We start from the raw sequence: 25005 nt of genomic DNA on the forward strand, positions 1-25005 counted from the left end.
AACTGCCTTGTGGGGCACCTGCAAGAACAGGTTTTTTCGAGGAGAGGGACTTCCCCACTCTAACTTGGAAGGTCCTTTTCGTAAGATAAGACTTAATTATCTTAATCATGTGTGCAGAGAAATTCAATTTGATTAGTTTAAAGTACAAGCCTTCGTGCCAAATTTTGTCGAAGGCTTTACTAATGTCGAGAAACAATCCGATCGTGCGCTCCCCATCACGAAAGCCTTTGGAAATATAATTGACAACTCTGAGTAATTGGTGTTGGGTTGAGTGTTTCGACCGAAAGCCGAACTGAAAATCTGGCATGAGATTATTATTTTCAAGGTGTGCAATGATCCTTTTGTTAAGGATCTTTTCAAAAAATTTTGAGAGTGAGCAGCATAAGCTGATTGGTCGATAGTTCTGAGGAAAATTAGGGGCGGAGCCAGACTTGTGAATGGGAGCCACAATCGCATTTTCAATACATCTGGGAAGTAGCTAAATAAGATGCACAAGTTAAAAATTTGTACAATACACAGAATGAGATTCTCAGGGAAGTTTTTGATCACCAGGTTGGAAACGTTGTCCTCCCCTGGGGATTTTTTGTTCTTAAGATTTTTGATAACTTCCTTTACTTCTGAGGGAGTTATCCTGGGAGGAGGAATGGAAAAAGCATTATCAAAATGTGCAGAATTTTGCTCCTCCACAAAGTCAATGAAGTTGTCATTATAATTGTTTATGCTGTGCGTGAATTGGGTTTCAAGGGAGCAAGCAATTGCTTCCGCTTTTTCAGCATCAGTGTAGGTGAGTCCACTCTGACCGTGGAGGGGAGGGATGATAGACTTCTTTTTGTTGAAGTGCCTGGTGACCTTAAAAATAGAGTTGTCCTCCTGAGAGACCGAATGCAAATAACTGTTCCATTTCCTATCATTAAAGTTGGCTATGAGTTTCTTAACTTTATTATTCAAGTAATTCAAGGTAGTTTTGTAGGGGGGATAAAAAGTGGAGTTCCATAGTGCGTGATAGCACCTTTTGAGTTTGATGGTCTGAACAATATAGTCAGGCAAAATACGAGCTTTTTTATGAATACGCTTGACAAATGTAGCCTTTTCTTTAGCTTCGTTAATTTATCATTTATGAACGAAATAGCAGTGTTAATGTCGTGCACATTCCTCATGTGAGGTGGATTAATGGTAAGTTCTTCTAGCGAACACTGGAACTCGAGCCAGTTAATTGATTTAACCACTTTGGGCTGTAAGGAAAGGTCATGTTGTATATTAAATTCTAGCATCACTGGGTTGTGATCCGATCTAAGTTCGCTAAAGGAGGTAACAACAAAGTCCCAACTGATCCCAGACCCAATTCAAAAGTCTATGGTTGAGCAGATTCTGTTAGCGTGAAATTTAGTAGCTCGATTTGGGACATAATGAGTGTAATTGTAGCTTGACTCAATAAGTTTCTTAATTAATCTGCCCAACCTGTTATTGCTACCTGCACTCCAAGTGCTATGCCTGGCATTGAAGTCCCCCATCATAATGCATTTATCAGAAAAGTCCAGAATTTTCTTGATCTCATCAATAACAAGCGCATTTGCAGGTGGAATATAAATTGAGGATATGAGAATTTTCAGTTCACGCAAACAAATGTTGACATTCGTAGCTTCGAAGGAACTGGTAGGAATCGACGAAACATTGAAATCAATACCCTTGTGGATGAGGATGGAGGTACCACCCCCATTATTGGTCAGTCTGTCATTCCTAACTATTTGATAATTTGGGATGAAAAGAAAATCTGAATTTTTTAATTTAGTTTCTTGTAAACATAGAATGTCAGGATTGTAAGTGCTTAAGAAAAAATTGAGTTCCGAAATTTTAGTTTTCTTTCTATCCATGATGCCATTGCAGTTCCATGAACAGATTTTGAAGTTAGACAGATTACCCATAATGGGGCTGGTTTCTCATGTTAGCCAATTCTCCAATTAAAGCTTGGAGAGTTAGAGTAAGAGTATCCAATGTTTTATTCTGCAAGTTATTTGAGTTAATAGTAGTGGGTTGATTATTACCAGTCCACTGGTTATTGGTACCATCATTCCCTAGGCCCCTTCTCAGGTACAAAGTTCTTTGTAAGTCACCCCATTGAGAGGGGGGAGGTTGATCTACATGGGAGACACGAGCTCCCTGATTTCTGGAGTTCCGTGGTACATTTGGACCTCTATTTCTGGGGATTTGGTCAGCAAACCCATTGTTCGTGTCATTTGCTTTGAATTTTGAATGGCCGTCTGGGGCACTTAGAATAATTCGCGGTATGATTTCCCCCACATAAGCAACAAGTGGGGGGGGGGGGGGAGATTTTTATCCCTGGTACATAGGGCCACACGATGTGGGCCTGCACATTTCACGCATACAGTGCCCTTGTGACAAAGTTAAGTTGTCGATCAAAGTTATTTTAAGTTACTGTCACAGAGGAAGACTATGTAGTCTTGAACTAAAAAAGAAGGAGTTTTGAAGGAGTTCAATCCAAAATGAAGGAGTTTGAAGGGCCCTTCAAAAAATTTTCCCAAATGAAGGAGTATTGGAGGAGTTTTGAAGGAGCGTACCAACCCTGATTAAGTATCCTTAATATTTTTTGAGTTTTGCAACCTTGAGTATTTCATATAAATGTACTAAAATAAAACTTATAACACTAGCATTTCATAGTTAATTATAAAATTAAATAAAAAGCAGAAAATAATATGCAACTCGCCCATGCATTATTAAATATTACCAGCCATAACGAGCAGCGAAAAACGAAGCATTGAGCTATGCTTGCTAAAAATGAAAACAAAGCAAATTCCACGGGCGAACGGATGGCGGCACTATCATGGCGGGAGAGATTCCTTTGATTTGTGTTGAGTTTACCACCAGAAAACGGAGACGCCATGATGCGAGAACATGATAATGTTGTTGTCTTAGCCGATGCTATAGACATCTAAAATGCTTTAGTCAATATTTTGCAGTGTTCAGTGGTTGGAAGTTCATTGATGAACGAAACACTTTTTAAAACAATAACATTTCAAACTAGAACATTAAAAACAACTAAAAAACAAAAATATGTATAAAGACCACTGAATTATTTAAACATGGCTGCTCACCAGATAACTAACAAGACCGAGCTTAAATCTAATATGGCCGACTTAAATCTAATATGGCTAACTAGCACATGCTCAAGGTTTATTAAAAAAATGGCTAAGCAGCCTAACTGGTAGTGAGTAGCATCTCGCTACCTCGCGCGAGAAAAGTGAGTCAGAGAGTGAGTGCTCAGTAAGGAAACATCCGCTTATATCTCAAAACCAAATTAACATATCGATGCATGATGGGAGATGAAAGTTGTCAGATGCTTCCCATATGCATGCAAAACACAGCAACCAATCATGGCTAAGCACGTGTGCTAATCTGAATAATAGTCTAATACAGGTGTCGCCCTCTAACGAGCGAAAAGAGTGGGATTGCCGACAATGTCATGTGATGCAACAGTGCGGCGTTTTAACTGAATGTAAACGAAGTTAAATAAATGGTAAGTAAAGAGGAGTGACAGTAGCGCTAATTCTATCAGAGGTGAGGCAAGAAAGAGCTCCCTCCACATTCTTAATCTCGCACTGTCTCGTGCAAGAATGTGGATGAGGCGTTACAATCAGGGGTTTGCCCGGGGGGAGGGGGGGGGAGGAGACACCTGTTGGCCCAGCTTGAATTATATGTAGAGACATAGGAGTAAACAGTATGTAGGCGGCCCAAAAATTTCTGTGCACACCACGGATACAATCGGACAAAATCCTAATTTATGTATGTTTATCACATATGTAGGGGAATGTGGGATAAAGTGGTGAAACATTTACTCTGCTTTGGGAATATTTTAACTATGTAGTAACACATGTAGTCTTATTCAGTCGAGAACAAGTTACTACTGGAGATCAAAGCATGTGATAATACAAGCAGTTTTAAAAATTGAAATATTTTGCTTTAAGTCAAAAATTATTTTCAGTGTTATGAAATAAAGTTCTTTTCATATTAAATATTGATTATGACTTACTAATATTTGGTGCAGGGTTTATTAATTTAATATTAAGTTAATTTTTATTATAAAATAAATTTGTTGTACCATAAGTTAAGTGCATGCGGGGCAAAGTTTAATGGTTCATTTTTTTTACTTATTCAATCATTTATAAAGCTACTAATGTATTTATTTACTAATTATGTCATTTATATTCCTTCACTTAATAATTCATTTCTTTTATGCTTTCAAACAAAATATAAATAAATGTTCCCCTAAGCAATTACGCCCTTTAGATTTCACTTTAGAGTACTCTACAACATACAGCATGTGCAAGGCTTAGAAAACATAATAGCAAATACTTTCTCAAGAATTGAAGTTGAGTCTTAAAGTTGAATACCTAAAAATTGAAGTTGAGTGTAAATCTGCAAATTTAAATTTTAAAGAAATTGCACCGAAAAATGATCTACAAACTCAAAAATAGAAAGTATAACAAAAATCTTACTTCTTTCAATGGTACACCAGAAGGATTGCTTTTTATCAATCTTGCAACAGCACCACAAATGTTGTCTTTTGTGCGGGCATCTTGCTCACTAGCAATAATGTTGGACAATGCTTGCAAATATAGTGAATATTGACTAGTAGTTAAAGATTATATGCAATGACTACTTCAAAGTGAAAAGAAATTGATTAACAAAAACCACATAAAACGCAACTGAAGACATTAATGGAAGAACATGGTACATGATGACTAAATGCATCTGAGAAAATTGGATTTGAAGTTTTTTACTTTCTCTCCCTATCTCCATCCCCACACACTATTTACATTTTTGTATGGAGCTGTACTGGGAATATAAGATGGTTGCTATGGCAAATTTTGAATTTTTCAGTAATTCATTTTTTTTTCCCGATATTACGCGTTTCTTTTGATGTTTATTTAAAACTTTGACATCTTACCTCATCATTAAAAAATAGCTTTGTTCAAAAAAGGGAGAGGGAAAAACATACACGAAAAAGAGATTTCTAATGTTGATCAGGACTAAAATTTTCAGGACATTTATAATGAAACAAACTTTGAATTACTTAGATCAAGTTCAGCTTTCCAAATAAAACTCAATACATTATGTAACGTGTATATGTAATATTGAGGGGGGGGGGGATTTGCACAAATGTTCTAACTGTCTAAACCTAGCTACAACAATATTATCTTGAGGTCCCATATCATTATAGACAGGTTTCACTGTATTAAAAGTAATGAGTAAGTAAAAGTTTGCTTGCAAGTTTTATAAAATGAGAAAGGATACTCGAAAACTAAAGATCCAGCATTTTGGATCAGCACACCAAGACCATAGACTGCATTACTTCTCACTTCTTCATTTTCATCTTTCATACCACTGAGAAAAACAGGTTGCAAGTGAACTAAGAAAGGTTGAACAGATCCAGGCTCCATAGAGCTGACGATGTCAGCAAGCGTGCCCACAGCAAAAGATTTTTCAGATGTTGTGCAGGCTTTTTTCTGATAGAAAAAGAGAAATAAATGTGTATCAGCTTCAAACCTGTTCATTATCTTTGAAAAGCAAGCAATAAGGAGGTTTTTTTTTATTTTAAAAACCTAAATGCTATGTCAAGGATATTACAACTGTAGTTCAGAATAAATATATTCTCTACAGTAAAATACACATAAATATTCAGTTAGAGTTACTATGTAGCAAAAATGTCACTCATAATTTTTGATGGCACAAATTTATTTGTTATACTAATAGTCTAAAACTAATGCAATACTTTAATGCACAACTCCTTGTTTCAAGAAAAGAAATGCACAGTAAACTCCCAATTATCCCTAGCTTATCAAACTTACAAATTTTTTTTTTTTTTTTGCCAATGATAAACTGAATGTAGATAAATGCACACATTTTGACTTAAAAGCAAAATCAATTTTTAGACATTCCTATTTTTTTCTTCCCTTTCCTTTCCTAGACCTTTCCAAGTCTCCTGAAACGTGACTAGTTCGTAAATAAGTGACCTGCTCAGTATTGAAAAATACATCTCACCTCCCCTATGCATTTTTGACGTAAACTAGTTTGATCTGTTGCAGTTAATCTGCTATCTTTATCACAAAGTGTCACACTTCACCTTACTCCTCCTCTTGCCACATGTCATATTTTTCATAAACATATTGTCATTTACTGTGCTGTCGCTTTTTGTCCCCGTCTCTCTTTCCCTTGTCACAATTTCATGAGACTGTCTCCTTCTCAAGGCATGACATCATTTCTGGATGACCCTTCTTACAATATCATAACTGCAACTTACAAAACAATCATTTTTTTAACACAATCAGTTATTATGGTATATCTATTTATGTATTTTTTAATATTTAAATAAAAACTAGACAAACTGATTTTTGCTGCTAAGAGTGTGGTGGAGGGAAAAGCAATAATAATAAAACTTGAAAAAACAGCAAAGCACCATTTGAACATGTTTCACTTCACTTATGTAATGTCTTAATCATCTAATAATATTTTCACCTTTAACTTTTATGACTTCTGAGATCGATTTGAAATCACATCTTAATGAAAAAATAAATATATGAAACTACTGCAATAAAAACACCCTTATACCTTCGCCCTTGTGACGAAGTTAAGTTGTCGATTGAAGGATTTTAAGTTACTGTCATAGCGGAAGATTATGTAGTTTCGAACCAAAAAAGAAGGCGTTTTGAAGGAAATAAAACCAAAATGAAAGAATTTGAAGGGCCCTTCAAAAAAAATCCTGAATGAAGGAGTATTGGAGGAGTTTTGAAGGAGCATACAAACCCTGTGCTTGCATGATTTGCTCAAATATGTGTGTAATCCATTTGCAATAATAAGCAATGATCCTTTTTAAAAAAATTTCTTAAACATTTTTATGTACTGTGCCCTGTTATAGTTTTAGCTATAGTTTACATGTCAACATAGTTTACTGATCTATTTAAGCTATTGGATACACTAGCATGACTTTTACTTGATTTTCGGATTTGTTTATCTGCGGTTAGCGTGCCACCCTATTCCGCGGATAATCAGGAGTCTGTATTAGGAGACATTGAAATTGTTTTTGGGACAAACACAAATTGAAACAAGAGCTAATTATGGAACAAATTTAAAAATTGAGAATACTGATAACAAGTGTCACTCAATATTCAAATTTTTAAACTAAAAATTTTTCCTTCTGTGAATGTATACTTTTAATTACACAGAATATTTAACAGTAAATAATCATGATTTCACACCAAAAGCATCAGTAAAATTTAACATACCGTTCTTGCCAAAAGGAGAGGCATCAAACCCGCCAAGTACGGAGCAAACTGTTGCCAGGGTACAACTTTAATAAGCGAAGCAATTAACTCCCCTGCATATTCCATAACCATGCTATCATACTCGGCTTCCTGATCATCTTCATCACCGTCTTCGTCTTGACAAGCCAACTGAAAAAAAAAAAAAAAAAAAAAAATTAGGATCTTTTAGAAACTTTTATTTGGAGCAGCAGAAATGTCTACCAATGAAAGTTTAGCATTTAATGCCAGCTATTCTTTTCTTTCTCAATTACTTTCTGTGAAACTATTATATACTTTAAATTTTTTAAGGAAAAAAAAGGGCAAAAATTGATATAAATAAAAATAGAAAATACAATTGAGCTTGATTATTAGGATCTTATTTACACATAGTCAATTTTGTTACACTTAGAGATACATTTCAAAGTTATTAGGCAGAAAAAAAAAGAGATTATGGCAAGCATTTTATATTTTATTTCAAATTGCATAACTGCCACTATGCAGAAACCCTTTGGACAATTTGTTTCAAGAAGATAGGAAACAGGTGTGAAAGATTTACCTTATTCTTAAACACGTCTTTGATTAATGAACTAATTGCATCTATATTTCCACCGTACAGAGTAATTTGCTTTACTTTATCAACAAGAAGTTGCAAGTTTTCAAGACAAGAAATGACAACTGTATGCTCAGTGTCTTCTCGGGCAAGTGTAAACATCTTTGGCATCAGAGTTGCAAGTTTTTCTTCTAGAGCTAAATACAATGTAAAGAACAAAGCCTTTGTAAGAACACACAATAATTACAATGAACACACATGCATAAAAAAATAATCCATTTTATTAATAGTAGACCTTGTTACATGAAAAAACAAATAAACTATCAATTTTTGTCCATTATGGCACGTTACCAACTTAGTAAATACATAAATCAAATCTTATAAATTCCACTAACAGCATATAACATACTCTCATGCTAAATTTTAGAAAACTCCCCCACACCCCGTAAGTTTTATTGCACTATTTGCTTATTTATTAATTCCATGACTATTTTTCCCAATTATTGATAAAACAATGGTTATAAAAGAATTTTGGACGTAACATTTTTAGAGCTACTACTATTAATTTAAAGTGACAATATTTCATAGTTACAATAGCTAATGTGATTGTTAACACTTTGAAAATAATCCTTGTATTTGGGTAATTCAAATTTTACAGAATTTTGCTTAGATTTTTCCCAAAAGAAAGTCCTTTGACTGCAGAAATGTATCGCAACCTAAACATGTATGAATAATAAGAAAAATTAATTTTATTAAAATCTTTATGAACTAAATGTTAGGTAAGTTTGGTAAGCATTAAATGTTGTGAATATGTTGGCTTAAATCAACTTGGATGCAACTGGATAGAAATTTTCGTATGGGTGTGACAAAAAGATGAGTGTGCTTGTTATCAGCTAATATACATATAGGAAGAGTTGAAAATAATTGCCAGCACAAACTTAATAATATCTAAGCAAAAGAATCGCATAGTCAACAAAAATGAGTCGGTGTTACCGAAGCGGACACAATAGGATTTCAAAATATGCAAAAATGCGGGACTGGCGAGTAAAAGTGTAAAAATGACCAAGATGTATAAATTTTACACCTACGCATAGAAGTTTACATTTGAGATTTCCAGCCCCAATGTATTTGATTTCACATAGATTGCCTAAATTCTTCAAGAACTAAGGGGCTCAACCGCCTGCTCGCCCACCCCTGTTCAGCTCCAGGGGTGGCTCAACCAAGGTTCCCACTCCAAAATGAAAATCGAAATAAAGCACTTTAAAGAACCCTATTTTTTCTCCAACTGAGGTGATTTTCTCGAGTTCTTAGTAAATCATAATATTTTAATACTTTATGTATTATTGGACTTAATACCTGGTTCCTAGAGATCCCAGTAACAAATTGACAACTACGAAAAAATAATAATTTTAATAAAATGAAATTTAAAAAATGGGACAACAGCAAAAATGAATACCCAGGTAGCATCAACTCATCGGATTTTGCTCGGTCGATCATCGACTCCTCTTAAACTCATCGCGTAATGCAAGCTGATATCGTTGCGATCAGAATCCGAGAACGGTTTTCGATGAGCTGTTTTTTATCGGAAAACTATATCCTTACGATCAAATTTTCCGATGAAAATTTGCCGAGCTACATTTCATCGGAAAAAGAGATCGTAACGATCAAATTTTCCGACGAAAATTTGCCGAGCTGCATTTCATCGGAAAAAAAGATCGTAACGATCAAATTTTCCGATGAAAATTTGCTGAGCTACATTTCATCGGAAAAAAAGATCGTAACGATCAAATTTTCCGAGTTACATTTCATCGGAAAGAGAGATCGTAACGATCGAATTTTCCGATGAAAATTGGCCGAGTTACATTTCATCTTAAAAAAGTAGGTTGATTAAATTTTCCGATAAAAATTTTCCCAATCTAAACTTTTTGGAAATCTCCCAACTGTTAATATAGGATAAATTTTATTATTCGAATGTCCGACAATTGATAGTGTCATTGGTCAAACGTAAGGCTATACGGATCAACATTCAGGGTTGAAAATCGGAGAAAAAATGACTGAGACTTTGACTCCGAATCCGACTCCTGGATTTTGAAAGGGTTTACTCCGATTTGCTTCAAAATCAATTCAACTTTAACTCCACGATTCCAACCCTGATTACCTCACTGGAATTGCGAACAAAATGAGACTCCGACTCTTGAATGATTTCTCTCTATCTCCAAAACAATTCCACTCCGTTCAATTTGACTCCCAAAATTACCGACTCCTGCTCAGTTTGCGGGCAAAATGATCGACTCTGACTCTTCACTAGCTAGCGCCACAAGTATATTCACTGAATCAAGTTCTCACTTTTTCGTTCAGAAATCTGTCGTGGCCTTGCCACCCGATAGATGGCGCCACAAATGATTTTCCATTTAATACATTATTTTCCGTCTAGGAAAGAGCATTACTTGTCTAGTGGTTAGCATATGATTCTCGTATTCCAGAGATCGAGGGTTCGATTCCCGGCTAAAGCGACCTTGTTTGAGCTCATGAATAACGTTCATCAAAAGTTGTTAAATTAAAAATTAAATAAACAAGTTATTAAAATATATATATATATACAGGGGTCGATCCAGCGCCAAATTGGGGCCGCTTTGCGGCCCCTTCACAAAATTCCGCATGGCAAAAGCGGCCCCATTCACAAAATTCCGCGTCGCAGAAACGGCCACACTTACAAAGTTCCCCATCGCAAAAGCGGCCCCATTCACAAAATTCCGCGTCGTAAAAGCAGCCCCATCACAAAAATTTATAAAAAGGCAGCCTTTCACAATATTTTTTAACCGCAAATGTGTACGCATCTACGCGGGAGCCTCTTCCACCTTCCTCCATCTTATCTTTTTGCTTGCTGCGTGAGGTGTTTTTGCTTGAGAGCGTCAGAGGGGGGGGGGGGGGGACACTTGTGATTGGGTAGCTTGTTTTCAGGAAAATCCTAAATTTTACTTTGATTACGCAATATATATTTAGTATTAATTTGTGTTGAGTTTCAAAATCCAATTCTAAAATAACTATACTTAAAATAAAATTATTTTACATGCTGTTTTTATATTTTTATTTGTTTTGAAGATCTTGATTTTCTTACATCGGACATGGTAAACGAATTTTTCGCATTTTTGATGTTTACTGTACCTTGTTAAGAGGCAAACAAATAAAATTTCTTATGTATTTATTAACATCATTAAATTGCAAAGTTTTAAACGAAATACCTACTCTGTAAGAACGTCAAAAGTCAAAAAATTAAACACTGAATGCTGGTGCAGTATTATTTTGGGTTTTAATTACTTTTAAGTTTTTCAAACACATATATGGAATCTTTAATGAGTATTTCACTTCTGTGTTAAGAAATATGTGATATCTTTGAGTCTGTTCATATTGTATTTATTAGGAGTTATCATTACGTTCAGCAGCATGTGCAATTTTCATTGCTCTTAAAGTATTTGAGAGGGGCAAACAGGAAATCTGTTGTGAGACTTTCACCTTAAGAAAGTGTGCCTTGCATATGTATATTTGTAAAAAGCAATAAATGTAATGTATGTGTCAAATTACGAATAAAATGTTAAGGGTCTTACTTCCCCCCTCCCCCAGCGCATTTTCTCTTGACAGCTTTCAGGTATTCTTCAAGAACTTGCAATCACCCCTGAAACCTGTCTAGGGCTTTTCTATAACGATACGACAGCTAAAAATGCTTTAACATAATCTTTTTCAAGAAAAAAAATCACGAGAAGGTCTTTTTTACAAAAATAAAGAAAATTCACAAAAATATTTTGCTTTTTCACAAAAATAACGAAATTTCACAAAAATATTTTGCCTTTTCACAAAATGGGGACCCAAAAAGTAAAACCTGGATCGACCCCTGATATAAAATAATTGTCCCAAATGACATCATCCAAAAACACCCCTCCTGAAAGTTTTCAAGATGGCGGAAGGGTCACGTTATCATCGAAGATGACGGAGCCCCCTTCCCACTGTTAATTTTTTTCCTCCTGCTTCTCCCTATATCGCAGTTGTTACTACTTCTCATCGTATTTTCATCCTAAATTCATCGCCTCAGAACAGCACTGCTCGTATATTGCTCCAAATCTCATCGTATTTTCATCCAAAATTCATCGCTTCGGAACAGCACTGCTCGTATATTGCTCCAAATCTCATCGGTATAGGGAGCAAAATTCATCGAATTCCGATGATCGGATTCTACTATTGCCGATGAGACATATTGCAGCAATTTCCGATGAAAACTCATCGGAATCTGATCATCGACCGATCAAAGTTTGATCGGATTTCGATGATCGGCCGATGAGTTGATGCTACTCGGGTATGAAGAGCAAAAAGGAAAATTTTAAGCTTAATGATTTAAAAACAACCTAAAGTGGTTTTGTGATTTTGAAGAGCAGTTCAATATTGTGTTTAAAAATCATTTAAGAAAAAACATACTTAAGGTTTGTGTTTGTATTTTGATAATCATTTAAAAAAATAGCACAAAAATAATTATTAGAGTTTCAGTAATAAAACATTTATAGAACTAAATCTAACTCTAAGCATGAAGAACTTTGATTTTCCACATATGTGATGATAACATTAAAATAACAAAATATAATAAGAATAGAAAAGACAGAAAAAAAATATTAAAAGTTTTGAAGATAGAAAAAATGTTTCAAAACTTCAAATTATTATTTAAAAATGTAATGCAAGGGAAGGAATCAAAACGAGAAGAATACATGGGTTTGCATAAATCCAAACAGAAAAGACAGGTATTTCCGCAATTGCTTGAAAATGCTTGCTTATTAATGAATTATGGCAAAAAATGATAAACAAACTTTGTTGCGGAGTTTAAGTTTTTGCAAAAGAAAACATAAGGAATGCGTAAATGGAGGTTTGGCTTTTTAAACATATTTGATATTTTTTTAGAAAGGAAAAAAAAAAATGCAAATATTAACAAAGTACTCTTAGTAATTCGCTGAAGTTCCAAACTTTAGTTAAGGAAATCAACAATAGGCTTTGAAATAAGAGAGTAAGAGATGATTGAGGAAAATGTTAATTTTTTAAAGACTTGCTTGATCAATCAAAAATAAAGTACCTTGCCAAAATATTTAAGAATTTTTGTTCAAATTTAAGTACTTTAAAGGGCTTTTGTAACAGGTCACTGCAATAAAGCACTTTAAAGGATTTTCAACGACCCGTGGGAACCCTGTCAAAGTCGCCGGAGATGGATGACAATTGAGGTTTTCTATGCTTATACCCTTGAATGTCCTGAGGAAATTCAACCCCTTAAGAATAAGAGGATTGAGACATGGCAATATGGCGTTCCCTGGATGTCCTGTATCTATTAGCAGCTTCCTGGGGGTCCCTTATATGGGCAAGTCACAACTGTGATAGGAACAGGGGACCCTAAGGTGTGATGTGATGTATCTATCAGCATCACCTATTGACCTGGTAGTCATTTACAGTCTGGAGGAGATAGCGTTTTAGACACACACAGGTTTTAACAGCATATATAAACATTTAATTGCATTTTACACATCTAAAATTTCTTTTGAGTCTTGATTGATTGAGTCTGAGATTGTTTGAATAACTATACATTATGAAAAAGGGAAAATAATCCTTACCAACTCTGCACTCGAGATTTCCAGTCTCAATATGTATTTGATTCAGAGAAATACAAAACTGAGTTAAGCAACTAATGGCTGCCCTCCTGATGTCATCGGATGGGCTTTCAGTCAGTTTTTTTACCTCATTGAAAGAATTGCCAATGTATGGCACAAAATGCAAGCTGAAATTAAAGAACAAAAATTTTTTCAAAAAACTTCAATACAATTAGAAAGTCTTAATTTCAAAATATTTCAAGCACAGAGAGTGCTCTTTTGTACAGCTCTGGATGGGAGATGATTTAAAAAAATAAATAAATCTCTTTCTTTTAAATGTTTTTTACACTACATTGACACACACAAAATAAGGTCAAATATAAAATGCTTATGAATTAGTTCTAATACAATAATAAGACTCAATACTTTCAAATGGCAACCCAATTCAAAAATGTTCACAACTAGCCACACCTTTAAACCACACTTTTAGCCAACACATACTATAATTCAACATACCCAACTTCTTCACACATTTCTTTGAGAGCTAAACAAGCTCCTTCTTTTTCTTCCATATAAGAATTCTCAACACTGTACCTGTAGAGGGAAATTAATTTAATGTAAGCAAAGTATTCAAAATTTATTAAAACAGACAGAGGAAAATATATATATATATATATATATATATATATATATATATATATATATATATACACAGTAGCCCTTTGCTATATCATTGTTTGGGGGGGGGGGGGGGGGAATGCAATACATCTGAAAATGCAATTTTTTATAGGTTATTATAAAAATAGAAACAGATTATCTTCAAGTCAATTATTTGTTCACCTACAAAATTTAGTTTTCTACTGTATTTACCCAGTAACATCATCATCATCATCATCATCTTCTTCTTTCTCATCTAAATTTAGAATATTGCCATCATTCATCTGACCATTTTCTTCATCATCATCGTCATCATCTTCAAACAAGGTGAAAGCAGTATTGCTGTCTCCATAACTTGTCTAATAAGGAAAGCAAAATATATGCAAAGCTGATTTTATACTTTATATTACTTAAAAATGTAAAAATAAATAAAAACCATTCTAAATAATTAAGAGGGATTCATTTTTTTACTAATATGTATAAACAAATTGATTAATATAGTAATATAAGAAAACATTTTATTTCACAATAAAATTTTCAAATCAAAACCAGTTTCTGTTAGCTTAAATCAATATTGATAAATTACCAAGCCAATTACATGATTATAAGTTATTGAAAACATTAGATGATGTTTTGGAATTTCAATCCTAATAACATTTAAGAGCCATTGCTAGTAAAAATTACCTAAGCAATGCTAACATCAGATCAAAGAATTTCATAAAATTTAACCTTTAAGCATACTTGCTAACTTTTAAAAATTAATATCCCTAAATATTTTACATGAATATCACTTAAGATAGTACAAAAATATGAATAATGAATAAATACAAGTGCAAAGAATTAATAAAGCTGAAATATTTAAAACTATGATATAATCAACAAGGTGAGTTAAAAAATGCTACCTAAATCCTACTGAACTCTGCGCCATTGCCTTGGAAACAATTAACACTCGTTTTCCTCCTGACAAATGACTTTATATCTATAATGATAGGTCCAATTGGATTTTTCCCAGTATATTTTGTGAATATTTTTCTTTTTATCAACATGTTGGATCTTTCACAACCCATTTCGATGGAGAACTAGAAGCCATTATTGTGGCCTTACAACAACTTGCTTCTCATCTGTATCCCTTCCAAAAAGCAGTAATACTTTCGTACTCGACCTCTGCTTTACAGGTTTTGTCTAATAATTACCATGAGAAATTAAGGGGTATCGTATTCAGAGTTAAAATAAACTCCTGAGGGGTATTGAGAAAACTGGCTTTTCAGAGGATACCATCCCACTGTGGTCTGCCTGGAAATGAGAAAGCCAACTTCATGGCCAAGAAAGGATCTTGTATCTCCACAGACAAAGGTCTTGAGGAGCCTTGCCACTCTACTTTGGATTGGAGATCAAGAGGGTGCGTTTCGTCGTGTTGCTTTCCCAGCTGCTGAAGGTAAACCCTGGAGAAAACTGTGCAATATGTCTCAGTGTATCCCAAATTCACTTCGAGCTGCTGCTGCGATGGTTTTTAGACTTTTAACAGGACACGATTGCCTCAATGCCTATTTGTTACATTTTCACTTGATGGATTCTCCTACCTGCACCTCTCCTACCTTTATGTAAGGTTGGACAAATCGTGGACACTGCTCATCAGGAAGATTGCTTTCGCACTAACGAATTTAAATTGTGTTGTTGAGAAATATTGGAGAGCCCATGGTTTAATGACCTAATGGCCAATTGACCCAACATTTGTGAAATAAATAGATGAGTCCAAAAAAAAAAAAAAAAAAAGCAAAGAAAGGCCAAAAAACAAGGAATAATTTCCGGAATTTGAACAATGCGAAACAAGCCTTGATTTTTGCAGTTTTATCCTTCAAATTTCCTGTTTTTGATTTTCTCTAGCAGCTAAAATGATTTCTAAACGATATTTTTAGGTGAAACCTTTTTTATTCACTGAAACTTTCATAAACCTAAGAAAAACACCAGTAATATTTATCTTAGACAGATTTATTAACATTTTTATGATTACTATTGAACTAACTCGGATGTAATGGGATTGAAAGTTAAGGAATGGGGATGGCAAAATGACAAGTGTGCAAGTTCTTTACCACAGAATACAAAAGTTAACACATAAAAAATAGCAAATACTAAACAACAACCAGGAAGTTGAGCAGAGGCAGATGCAATTGAGTTTTGAAATGCCTGAAAATGGAGACAAAGCATAAAAGACAGCTGACATGAGTAATTGTTAAGTTTAATCCGTAAAAGTTGGTAAGTATGCTTTAATCAGGTTTGAAGGGAGTTCTGGGCAAGTGTTCTTAAATGTCTAATTTTCCAGGCAATTAGTGGTCAATGCACTACAAAGAGCAGTATTTGCTTTGTGTTTCAAAATATATTTCTACCAATTAAAAAAAAAAAGAAACCTATCATTTTAAGCTATTTTCCAGGAAGTCATGTGTTTGTTTTACATAAACGCAAACATTATCCCAGGAAAGTATCACCAAAATGAACCATGTTTTAAAAACAATAAAAAATCAGCAGTCACACATTAAGTAATTTAATGAAAAAAAAAGAGAGAGAGAGAAAATTAAAAAGCATGGGAGAGCTTAAAGAAAAAAGGCTTAAAAGTTTTATTAGCTTTGAGTTTTTGCTTAGAACATACATTTTTACATTGTAAAGATCAGTACAAAAGAGTTTTAACAACTTATGATGAATATGCAAAAAGGAAGCATCAGCAAAATAAAAAGGACGGAAATACTTTTACAAGATTTTAACATACTCACATTTATACTAATTCCTTCAGCAGACTTAAGGGTTATGTGCATGAGATCTACAATGGTAGACAAATAAGGAGCCATATCAGCTTTCAGAACAACTGACACTGAAGCAAATAAACCATAACTAAAAGGATAAAAAAAAAAGAGAAGATTAATAAAAAAAAAAAGAAGCAGCATAATAATTGCAAAAAAAAGATGTTAGGAATCGTTGTTTCTCAAATTATGTAAGTAAAGAAACGTTCTACTTTGAGAGTGGATCATTCGAGCAGAAAAATGGTTAAAATCAGGTTTTTTGGTTTAAATCAGATTTTTTTGGTTTAAACACTTTTTGTAAGAAGAACAATTCTATTTTTGGAAAGTAATGAAGATTTTATGAATTAATTTTTAAATGAGTGTTTAATATTCACATTCGTACTTAATTTCTTCGTGATTAATTAAATAATTAAGAATAAAATCTTGTAATTTCATTTCTTCATAAGTAGAGCTTTCTATAACGGAAATATTGTTTGAAAATTGATAACTACTAAAGGAATCCTATAAGCAAATGGACCTAGACGTCAAAGAAATAATTTACTGTGAGAGTTAAAACAAGATACATAACCTAAAATAAAATCATGAAAATTCATTTCCTCATAATTATAGCTTTTTAGGACAAAAAATAAATAAATAAATAAAAGTAAAACCATGCATTCTTAAGCATAGAAAATAATTTGCAGTACCTACAAATGAATCACAAGTCTGATGTACACTACACAACTTTAAAAATCGAAAGATTAACACATATTTTGTTTGAAGATAAGTTACAGGTAATGTAATAATTCATCCAATGTATCAATGAGAATACTTATACAAATAGGGTAAATTAGGTTTAAAGAAAATCATTGTTTTTCATTGGAGACATTACTTCTCCTGGTATAATGCAGTTAGGAATGCATTTTTTTTCATACTGTCGGCTCCGTTTAATCAGGTAATGGATAAACAAATATTTATTCAAATAAAACCGCTTAGAACCGAATATTTCCCCATAGACACAATGTTTAAGATCCCTGCTTAATTGACTATTTTTCTCGGATAATCGAATTATACTGATCAGCGTTCGCGATTTTTTTAGCTAAGAAAAAGTAGAATTTATTAGAAATAAATTAAGAACAATTACTGACGTAAAAATACAAAGTAATTTTTGCTGATAACAAGCGAGAACAACATTCTTATTCCATCAAAATATTTCCACTATTCTATCAAATTTCTTTTGTCTGCACAAAAATAAAAACAATACAATAGCACAGTCAACAACTAATCTAAGCAATCCCAAGAAATATACAGGCTTTAGACAGTAATAAATTAATGAATATTAAATGTAAAATACGGTAGACAAGGAGGGGAAAAATGAATTCTCTCAGAAAATGAGCTCCCAAAAGACTGAGCAAGCAATCCTCTATTATGGAATTTTTCAGAAAAATAATGCACTGAAAAAAAAAGGATAAAACAAAGGTTTCATTACTCAAATTGAAAGTTACTTTTTATGATTTTCATATGCTATATTTGAGCTATATTTTGATGTTTATTTAGTTCAATTAAAGAACTTTTTATCAATAACATTAATTGTTCTCCTAGTAGCAGTAGCTATTGATTAAATATTACTACGTTTTAAGACAAATTTTGTCAATTTAAAAAGGTAAAGAAAATTTCCCCACTTCATCGAATAATTATTCCTAGAACCGACAATATTTGATTAAGCGGGGCCGACAGTATTTAAAAAAAATCATTTTAATTAAAAGTCTTTAATAAAAAGACAAGTTCTTAAGACTTTTCCAAACCTAATGTATTCCTTATTTTTGACAGTACAAGAGCAAACAATGAAAATATTTTAACATACATCAATAATAAAGGCTTTGTCATAAAAATTAATGTTTACTGATTCTTCAACCATTAATACAGCGGGCTTGTAAATTAAGTCGTAAAATGAAGTTTTTGCTTAAATATGCTATTTTGAAATGTAAAAGAAAAATAAATAAATAAAAAAGGAAAGACAAGCTACTAAGATTTTTTTCTCCATATAATTTTAGAAAAACTTAGTTGGTCTGCCTTCTATATTTATTTACATAATAGGAAAAGTTGCATTGATTAAGCCATTAATAAAACAATAAATTTTGATAATTATATTAGTACTTATTTATTTTATATCTAGTAAATGCATCATATACAAATTTAATTTTTCCCTTTGAATTTGCTATTTTTATTTTGATGGTAATTTTTCTATCAACCGGCGTTTGTATAGTCTGAGCATATTTTTCATGCAAATTTTACATTTATTGTTTAATTGCATTGATTATCGATTATAAATATCTATAATTGTCAAATATTACTTTCTCTTAAGAGTTTTCCTATTAAAATTTCATTTATTCAAAAAAAAAAAAGTGTTCAGTCTGTAAAATAAAATTTTATTGAATATGGACTTAGAAAAATCCATAACTAAAAACTAAAAAATGTAAATGCATTAAAAAAATAATTGAACTGAATATTTATGCATTAGAATTATATCAAGATGAATAGTGAATCATAGTTTCAGATTCTGGAACATTCGTCATTTTATTCCATCACTTTGCAGAAATTGCCCAAGAAAAAAAGTCACCACCACCAGTTTTTTTTTTTTTTTTAACAACTTCCAATACTGTATTCATCCACGGATCAAAAAGGTCTACCCCACAGATGCACTTGCTATGTGTTTCAATAACTATGACATAGGAACAACTATTTTATTTTTCTCAGAAGCGCCTCATTTATGTACTGCCCGATTCACATCATGTCCTAAATATTATAACATGCTATTCTTGGCTGATTGTGTGTTTGTGTTTCTTCATTTTATTTCTTGAACTCAATGGAGCATCCAATTTTATACTCTCTTTCAATGCATAACTTGAAAGAATACCCCTTTTAGAAAGTTCTTTTAGCAACAAGTAAAATTTTGCCCATAACGGCATGAGTTTCATCTGGTACTTAGGTACTCAATTTATTTCCAAAAGTCCAAGTGAAACGGCAACCTAAACCAACTCGTCTAGGTGCCACAATTTGGTTCGGAAAAAAATAAAGTTTGTATGATGAGACTAACACCCAGCTAATATCCAAATCAAATCGGAATTCCTCTTATCAGCTTTTTGATTCTGTGATAAAGGATTATCGAGTCATCTACATGGACGTATTCTGAGTTTTCTAAATTCTTGTAGCTCTGTTGAATGGTTCAAAAAGGAAGCGGTCTTCAAAGAAGCAGAAAAAGGTATCATTATCTTGAATTTTTTACTTAAAATATAATTAACAACACTATTAAAATACATAAAATCTTTAAAAAATATCACTTATTTGTACAAATTTTTGGTCAAACACTTCATTTGCCCAAAGCAAGACAGAGACTGGTTGGTACAATTTTCTACCATTGAAAGTAAAAGTGAATTTACAACACGAAACAAAGATAAAAGCAACTTGTTAAAAGTATATTTAAATCAAATACACTGTTACAATTATGATACAATTTTAAAACCTTTTTGAAATCATTAAAATACATGCAAAACTTGCATTTTACTTTTTGATGGAAGAGAAAGGAGAGATTTGTTGGAGTTATCACTTATTCAAGTTTTAAGCCTACTAATGCGTTCATTTTTAACCCCCTTGCGGTTGGACAGTCCCAGAATTACATGTTAAATGGATGAGATATCTCGTCAAGAACTGCAAGGTGGTTAACAAAGATGCAGTAATTATATTTTTTTCCGTTTCTGTGATTATTTACTATGTAAAATGCATAACTGTTTGGTAAATAGCACCATGTAATGGCGAATTATAAATTGTTTCCGGGTAGGTACATTTTTGTTCCAACCGGCATTAATGGGTTAAAAAAAAAAAAAATAGAAAACTTGAACAATGTTAAAAAATATATAAATTTGCAAATTTATTTCTAAAGCTTTGCTGATTAGTCAGCATTCAATGAATTTTACATTTTCTAAGCATAAAGAGAGTACAGAAAAAATAATTACCTTTACTAAACTAAAAATCATGAATAGTACTTTTGAAAAACAACTTTAAATGCAGAAATTTTTAAAACTTTGAAATAGCTTATTAACCTACTATTATACAATTAAATCTTATTACAGCTATCTTCAAGGGATAGTAAACTTGGTTTGTTTTAAAAGAAATTTTGGTAATGTATTAACGATTAAAATAGGACTAAACAATTATTTTGCTACAACAGATGTATTAGTATTTGCTGTAATGAGATTTTACTGTATTTAAAACAGCTTGTAATAAGATATTTTGATGCATTCCATTTCACTAGTTTTATTATCCATAAAAAATTTATTTACAAAACCTCAAAATTTGTATAACATACCAAGAACGACGAATATCAGGATCATCATTTTCTTGCATTAAGTGCAGACCACATTTAACACATTCATGTGCAATAGGTAAAAATACTTCAGTACCTACACTTCTGGCAATAATTGCTAGTGTATCTGAAATGTACACATTGAATTTTTAAAAACTTAAATAAATTATTACTTTTTAAACAAAGCACAGAACAAAAAACAATAAATTGGTTCATTATTGAACTTTTTCAATACACTATAAAAACTTGGTACTCTCCTTTCTAAAAAATTCAATGCATTTTTAAATATTAGTAACCTCAAATACACAATATGAAAGAGAATTTCAATGTTTTCTTCAGATATGTAATTAAAATGAATGAATATATAAGTATACTGAGTAATAATTTTATGTGATACAAGATATCAGAATCAATTTACAGGTATAAAATATAATTTTAGAGATTAGGGAGAAAATATATCAAAACATATATACATACTATACAGTACAACCTTGATATCTCGAATCTCTCGGGAAGGAAAAAAATTTGAAATATAGAGGTTTTGAGTTATCAAGGTTTTGAAGAAAAATAAGTATAAAAAAAAGAAAAAGAAGATAAATGAAAGATAAATAAGAAGAAAAAATAAGTCATTGTAACTCTCACAATGACATGTAGACATATCACATTGTATTAACAACAAAAACTAATAATTCCTTTTAGAAATTCACTAATTTTTGTATTTTCTTTTCTTTTTTTTTTTTTTAACAATTTCTTTGATAGTTTTCTTTGATAGCTTGACAGTTTTTTTATTATTGTTGAAAGTGTACAGGTAGGGATTTTAAAACTAGCAGCAATTTCAATTTTCTTCATCATCATGTTTTCATCAATAAACTTCAAAATTTTAATTTTATCCAAAATTGATAACACACGCTTTTCACCAGTCATTTTGCAGCAGTTAAAAATCAGACTGAAGAAGAGCGTGTTTTCGCTGGATAACTGGTCAACTACAAAAACTCGATCCCCTGTTGCCAAAGTGAGCGCGTGTTCCAAAGCAGAAGAAAAGAGAAAGAATCTAATCTTTAGAGAAAATAGAGATGAAGGACTTCAGCACCCCCTCATACCAACTCTTCCCCTATTCTCTTACCCCTATCCTCTATTCTCATACTTACCAGGAAAAAAAGGTGAAGGGCTACATGCAGCCATAACTGGTTCTGCTACAAAATTTTCCAATGGAAAAGCATCAATTAAACCTTGCTTCTGAGACAAAAATTCCCACACAGCGAGGGTTCCGAAAAATAAATTTCGAGATAACAATAGAAAACACTTGAGAGTTTTATGCAAAATGCAGGGGAAACACTTTTTTCGAGATATCAAGGGTTTCGAGATAAGAAGTTCGTGATATCAAGATTTGACTGTATCACCAGGAAATGATTCTGAAATAAATGTTAATTAAACGCTCAAAGGTTAAAAGATAACTGAAAAAAGTACTTCAGCCATTTTTATAGATATTTGTGTGAAAGACCAAAATTGGAGAATGTTCACCTTCACCGGTGACTCAGTTGAAATATTCAGTCTTTTGCTCATGTCCTTGTCACATGAATGTGGACATTATGTATCAGCTGTGATATTATGTTTTAGTTTCAGGTTTTCACAGCAAGACATAAATACAAAGGCATGCATATCTACATGTTATAATGCATACATTTGTGTAGAAGTCACATTAAATAAATGAATCCCAATAAGAAAGAATTTGCATTTTTCAAAATAACCATTGTGTTTCTTAGTTCTTATTCTATCCTTTTAGCACAAAAACTTCTTTTTCGATTAAAAACAGCACAATGCAAGCAAAGGTAGCCAACAATTTTACTATACAACTTTAATAATCTGGCATTTTATCTGACTCAAATTTGTAGATTAAAAAAAGAAAATATTCACATTCATAAATTAAAATCATGAGAGAAAAAGAATGTTGCTACACAGTTAAAACTTATTTTTGATCTAACTTAATAAGCATTAATAATTTTTATTAGATTTCGATGCACTCAAGTTTTAATTTTTTAGGAAGCTTTCAAACTATGGAAAGCATATATTTGGATAAACTTCACAAACACAATTTTACAGGTTTTTTTTTTTTTCACAAAATTCCCTAAATAAAAGATTTCCCAAAGGTTTATAAAATCCAGTAGATTTTTAATAAAAATCAAAAGACAGGGAAAATGTTCAGAATCCAGGAAACTACTGAAAAAAACAGTTGAGTTGGCAAGTATTTAAGTAAGAAATTGTAAGGAATTAAATGCAGATTATGTTATCTTGAAAGAAATGATTTAAAAACCAGTAAAAATTAACACACAGGCAACCAGGAAAATCAGAGACCACAGACAAAATGTTTAAATTATGTAGTAATTCATTTTTACCGATTGACTGTATCTGCAAGGGTCTTGTAACATCTGTCTGAGTTTCAGAAATGAATTTTTTCAGTACTTCCACCACAGCAGGAAAATAAGGAACAAAATGCTCTTTAGCAGCTGCAGCTGAAAGAAGAAAAAAAAATGGCATCAGTACTTTGAATATGGAAAAATGTGGTTCGATAAGGATGATAACATACATACCAACTGATCCTATTGCTTCAACGGCTAATTCTTTGACAGTTACAGAGTTTTCGTTTTCTATCCCAAGAAAGGTTGTCAAGCAACACATCAATGTAGGCAAATATGGTACTATATCCTCTAAACCATAGGAGGGAAAAATTTATTAGCAGCTTCAGATAATGAATATATGAAGTGTAACAAACCAATATCAGACAGTACAAAATAGTAAAAGTGCAATGCACGTAAGCAATAAATGCAGTTTAACCTTTTTTTACAACTTTTTACTGCTCAAGGGTAAATATAGAACATTAAATTTAGCATGTTTCCGAAACATTTTAGCAATCACCTTTCAAAAACAGACATTAGTTATTAATAAATATCATTCCTGCCAACCTGGGTAAAATTAAATGTGTAAAATCAGATTTTACCCACGGGCCGCACCTCATATTAAGATAAATCTTGCGGGTCAGAACAAATAAGGCAGAGAAGCAAAGGGATATAAAGGGCAAAATTAAAAATTTGGAGATAACCAGTACAAATAGTACGTAGGGGAACCTCCCTCTGTCTTAGGGTAAAAGACAGTACTAGTGGCCCTGGTAGGTGCTGCTGTATAGCATGATTTAGAAAAAAAAAATCAATAAAAGCCTACCTAGGATGTAATCTTTAAACGTGTTTTACTCAAAACTTGAAAATGTCCACTTACATCCCTTTGCCTTCTCACTGTCTCAAATATAAAATTTACTACATTATTTAAAATTTTCCTAGATAGCATAGGAAAACAAATGAAAGACAATTACTAACCAAAAATTGCTGTCATCATTACTACGTGCTTATTTTATTGATACTAACTTTGCATCTCCTTTTAAAAAAAAAATTTACAATTATTTGAGTAGAAACTTGCAACAATCATTTATAATACTGAATGATCAGTAGTTTTAGAAAGTTTCGGTATAAATTTTTGGTTTTGTAACATTGAACACAATGACGAACCACATGGATTCGCATTGCAGGCCATGCATAACTGACATAACAAAATGGGTAAAATAGCGTGCAAGTAACATAATATGCTTTTTTAAAAAATCAGTTAGTTTCTCTTAAATGAATCATAAAAAGCTTAACATGAATTAGGTTGAAGGTCTTTTTCAAGTCATTGAAAGCTTTCATTA

The 25005-nt window shown here is 32.5% G+C and overlaps 1 protein-coding gene across 1 annotated transcript in view; it reads right to left on the minus strand.

The window, feature by feature from the left end:
• LOC129220615 (importin-4-like) overlaps positions 1-25005 on the minus strand; it is a 53855-nt gene that overhangs the window by 13194 nt on the left and 15656 nt on the right. Inside the window, exons 5-15 of the mRNA XM_054855045.1 lie at positions 23861-23977; positions 23666-23782; positions 21276-21399; positions 16904-17021; positions 14352-14497; positions 13998-14075; positions 13506-13669; positions 7873-8063; positions 7299-7466; positions 5311-5522; positions 4512-4644 (exon numbers count right to left, since the gene is read on the minus strand). Coding sequence (XP_054711020.1) covers positions 4512-4644; positions 5311-5522; positions 7299-7466; positions 7873-8063; positions 13506-13669; positions 13998-14075; positions 14352-14497; positions 16904-17021; positions 21276-21399; positions 23666-23782; positions 23861-23977 — 1568 coding nt within the window. The remainder of the gene's footprint in view (positions 1-4511; positions 4645-5310; positions 5523-7298; positions 7467-7872; positions 8064-13505; positions 13670-13997; positions 14076-14351; positions 14498-16903; positions 17022-21275; positions 21400-23665; positions 23783-23860; positions 23978-25005) is intronic.

This window comes from Uloborus diversus, chromosome 4 (assembly GCF_026930045.1).
Source record: "Uloborus diversus isolate 005 chromosome 4, Udiv.v.3.1, whole genome shotgun sequence".
NCBI lineage: Eukaryota > Metazoa > Arthropoda > Arachnida > Araneae > Uloboridae > Uloborus > Uloborus diversus.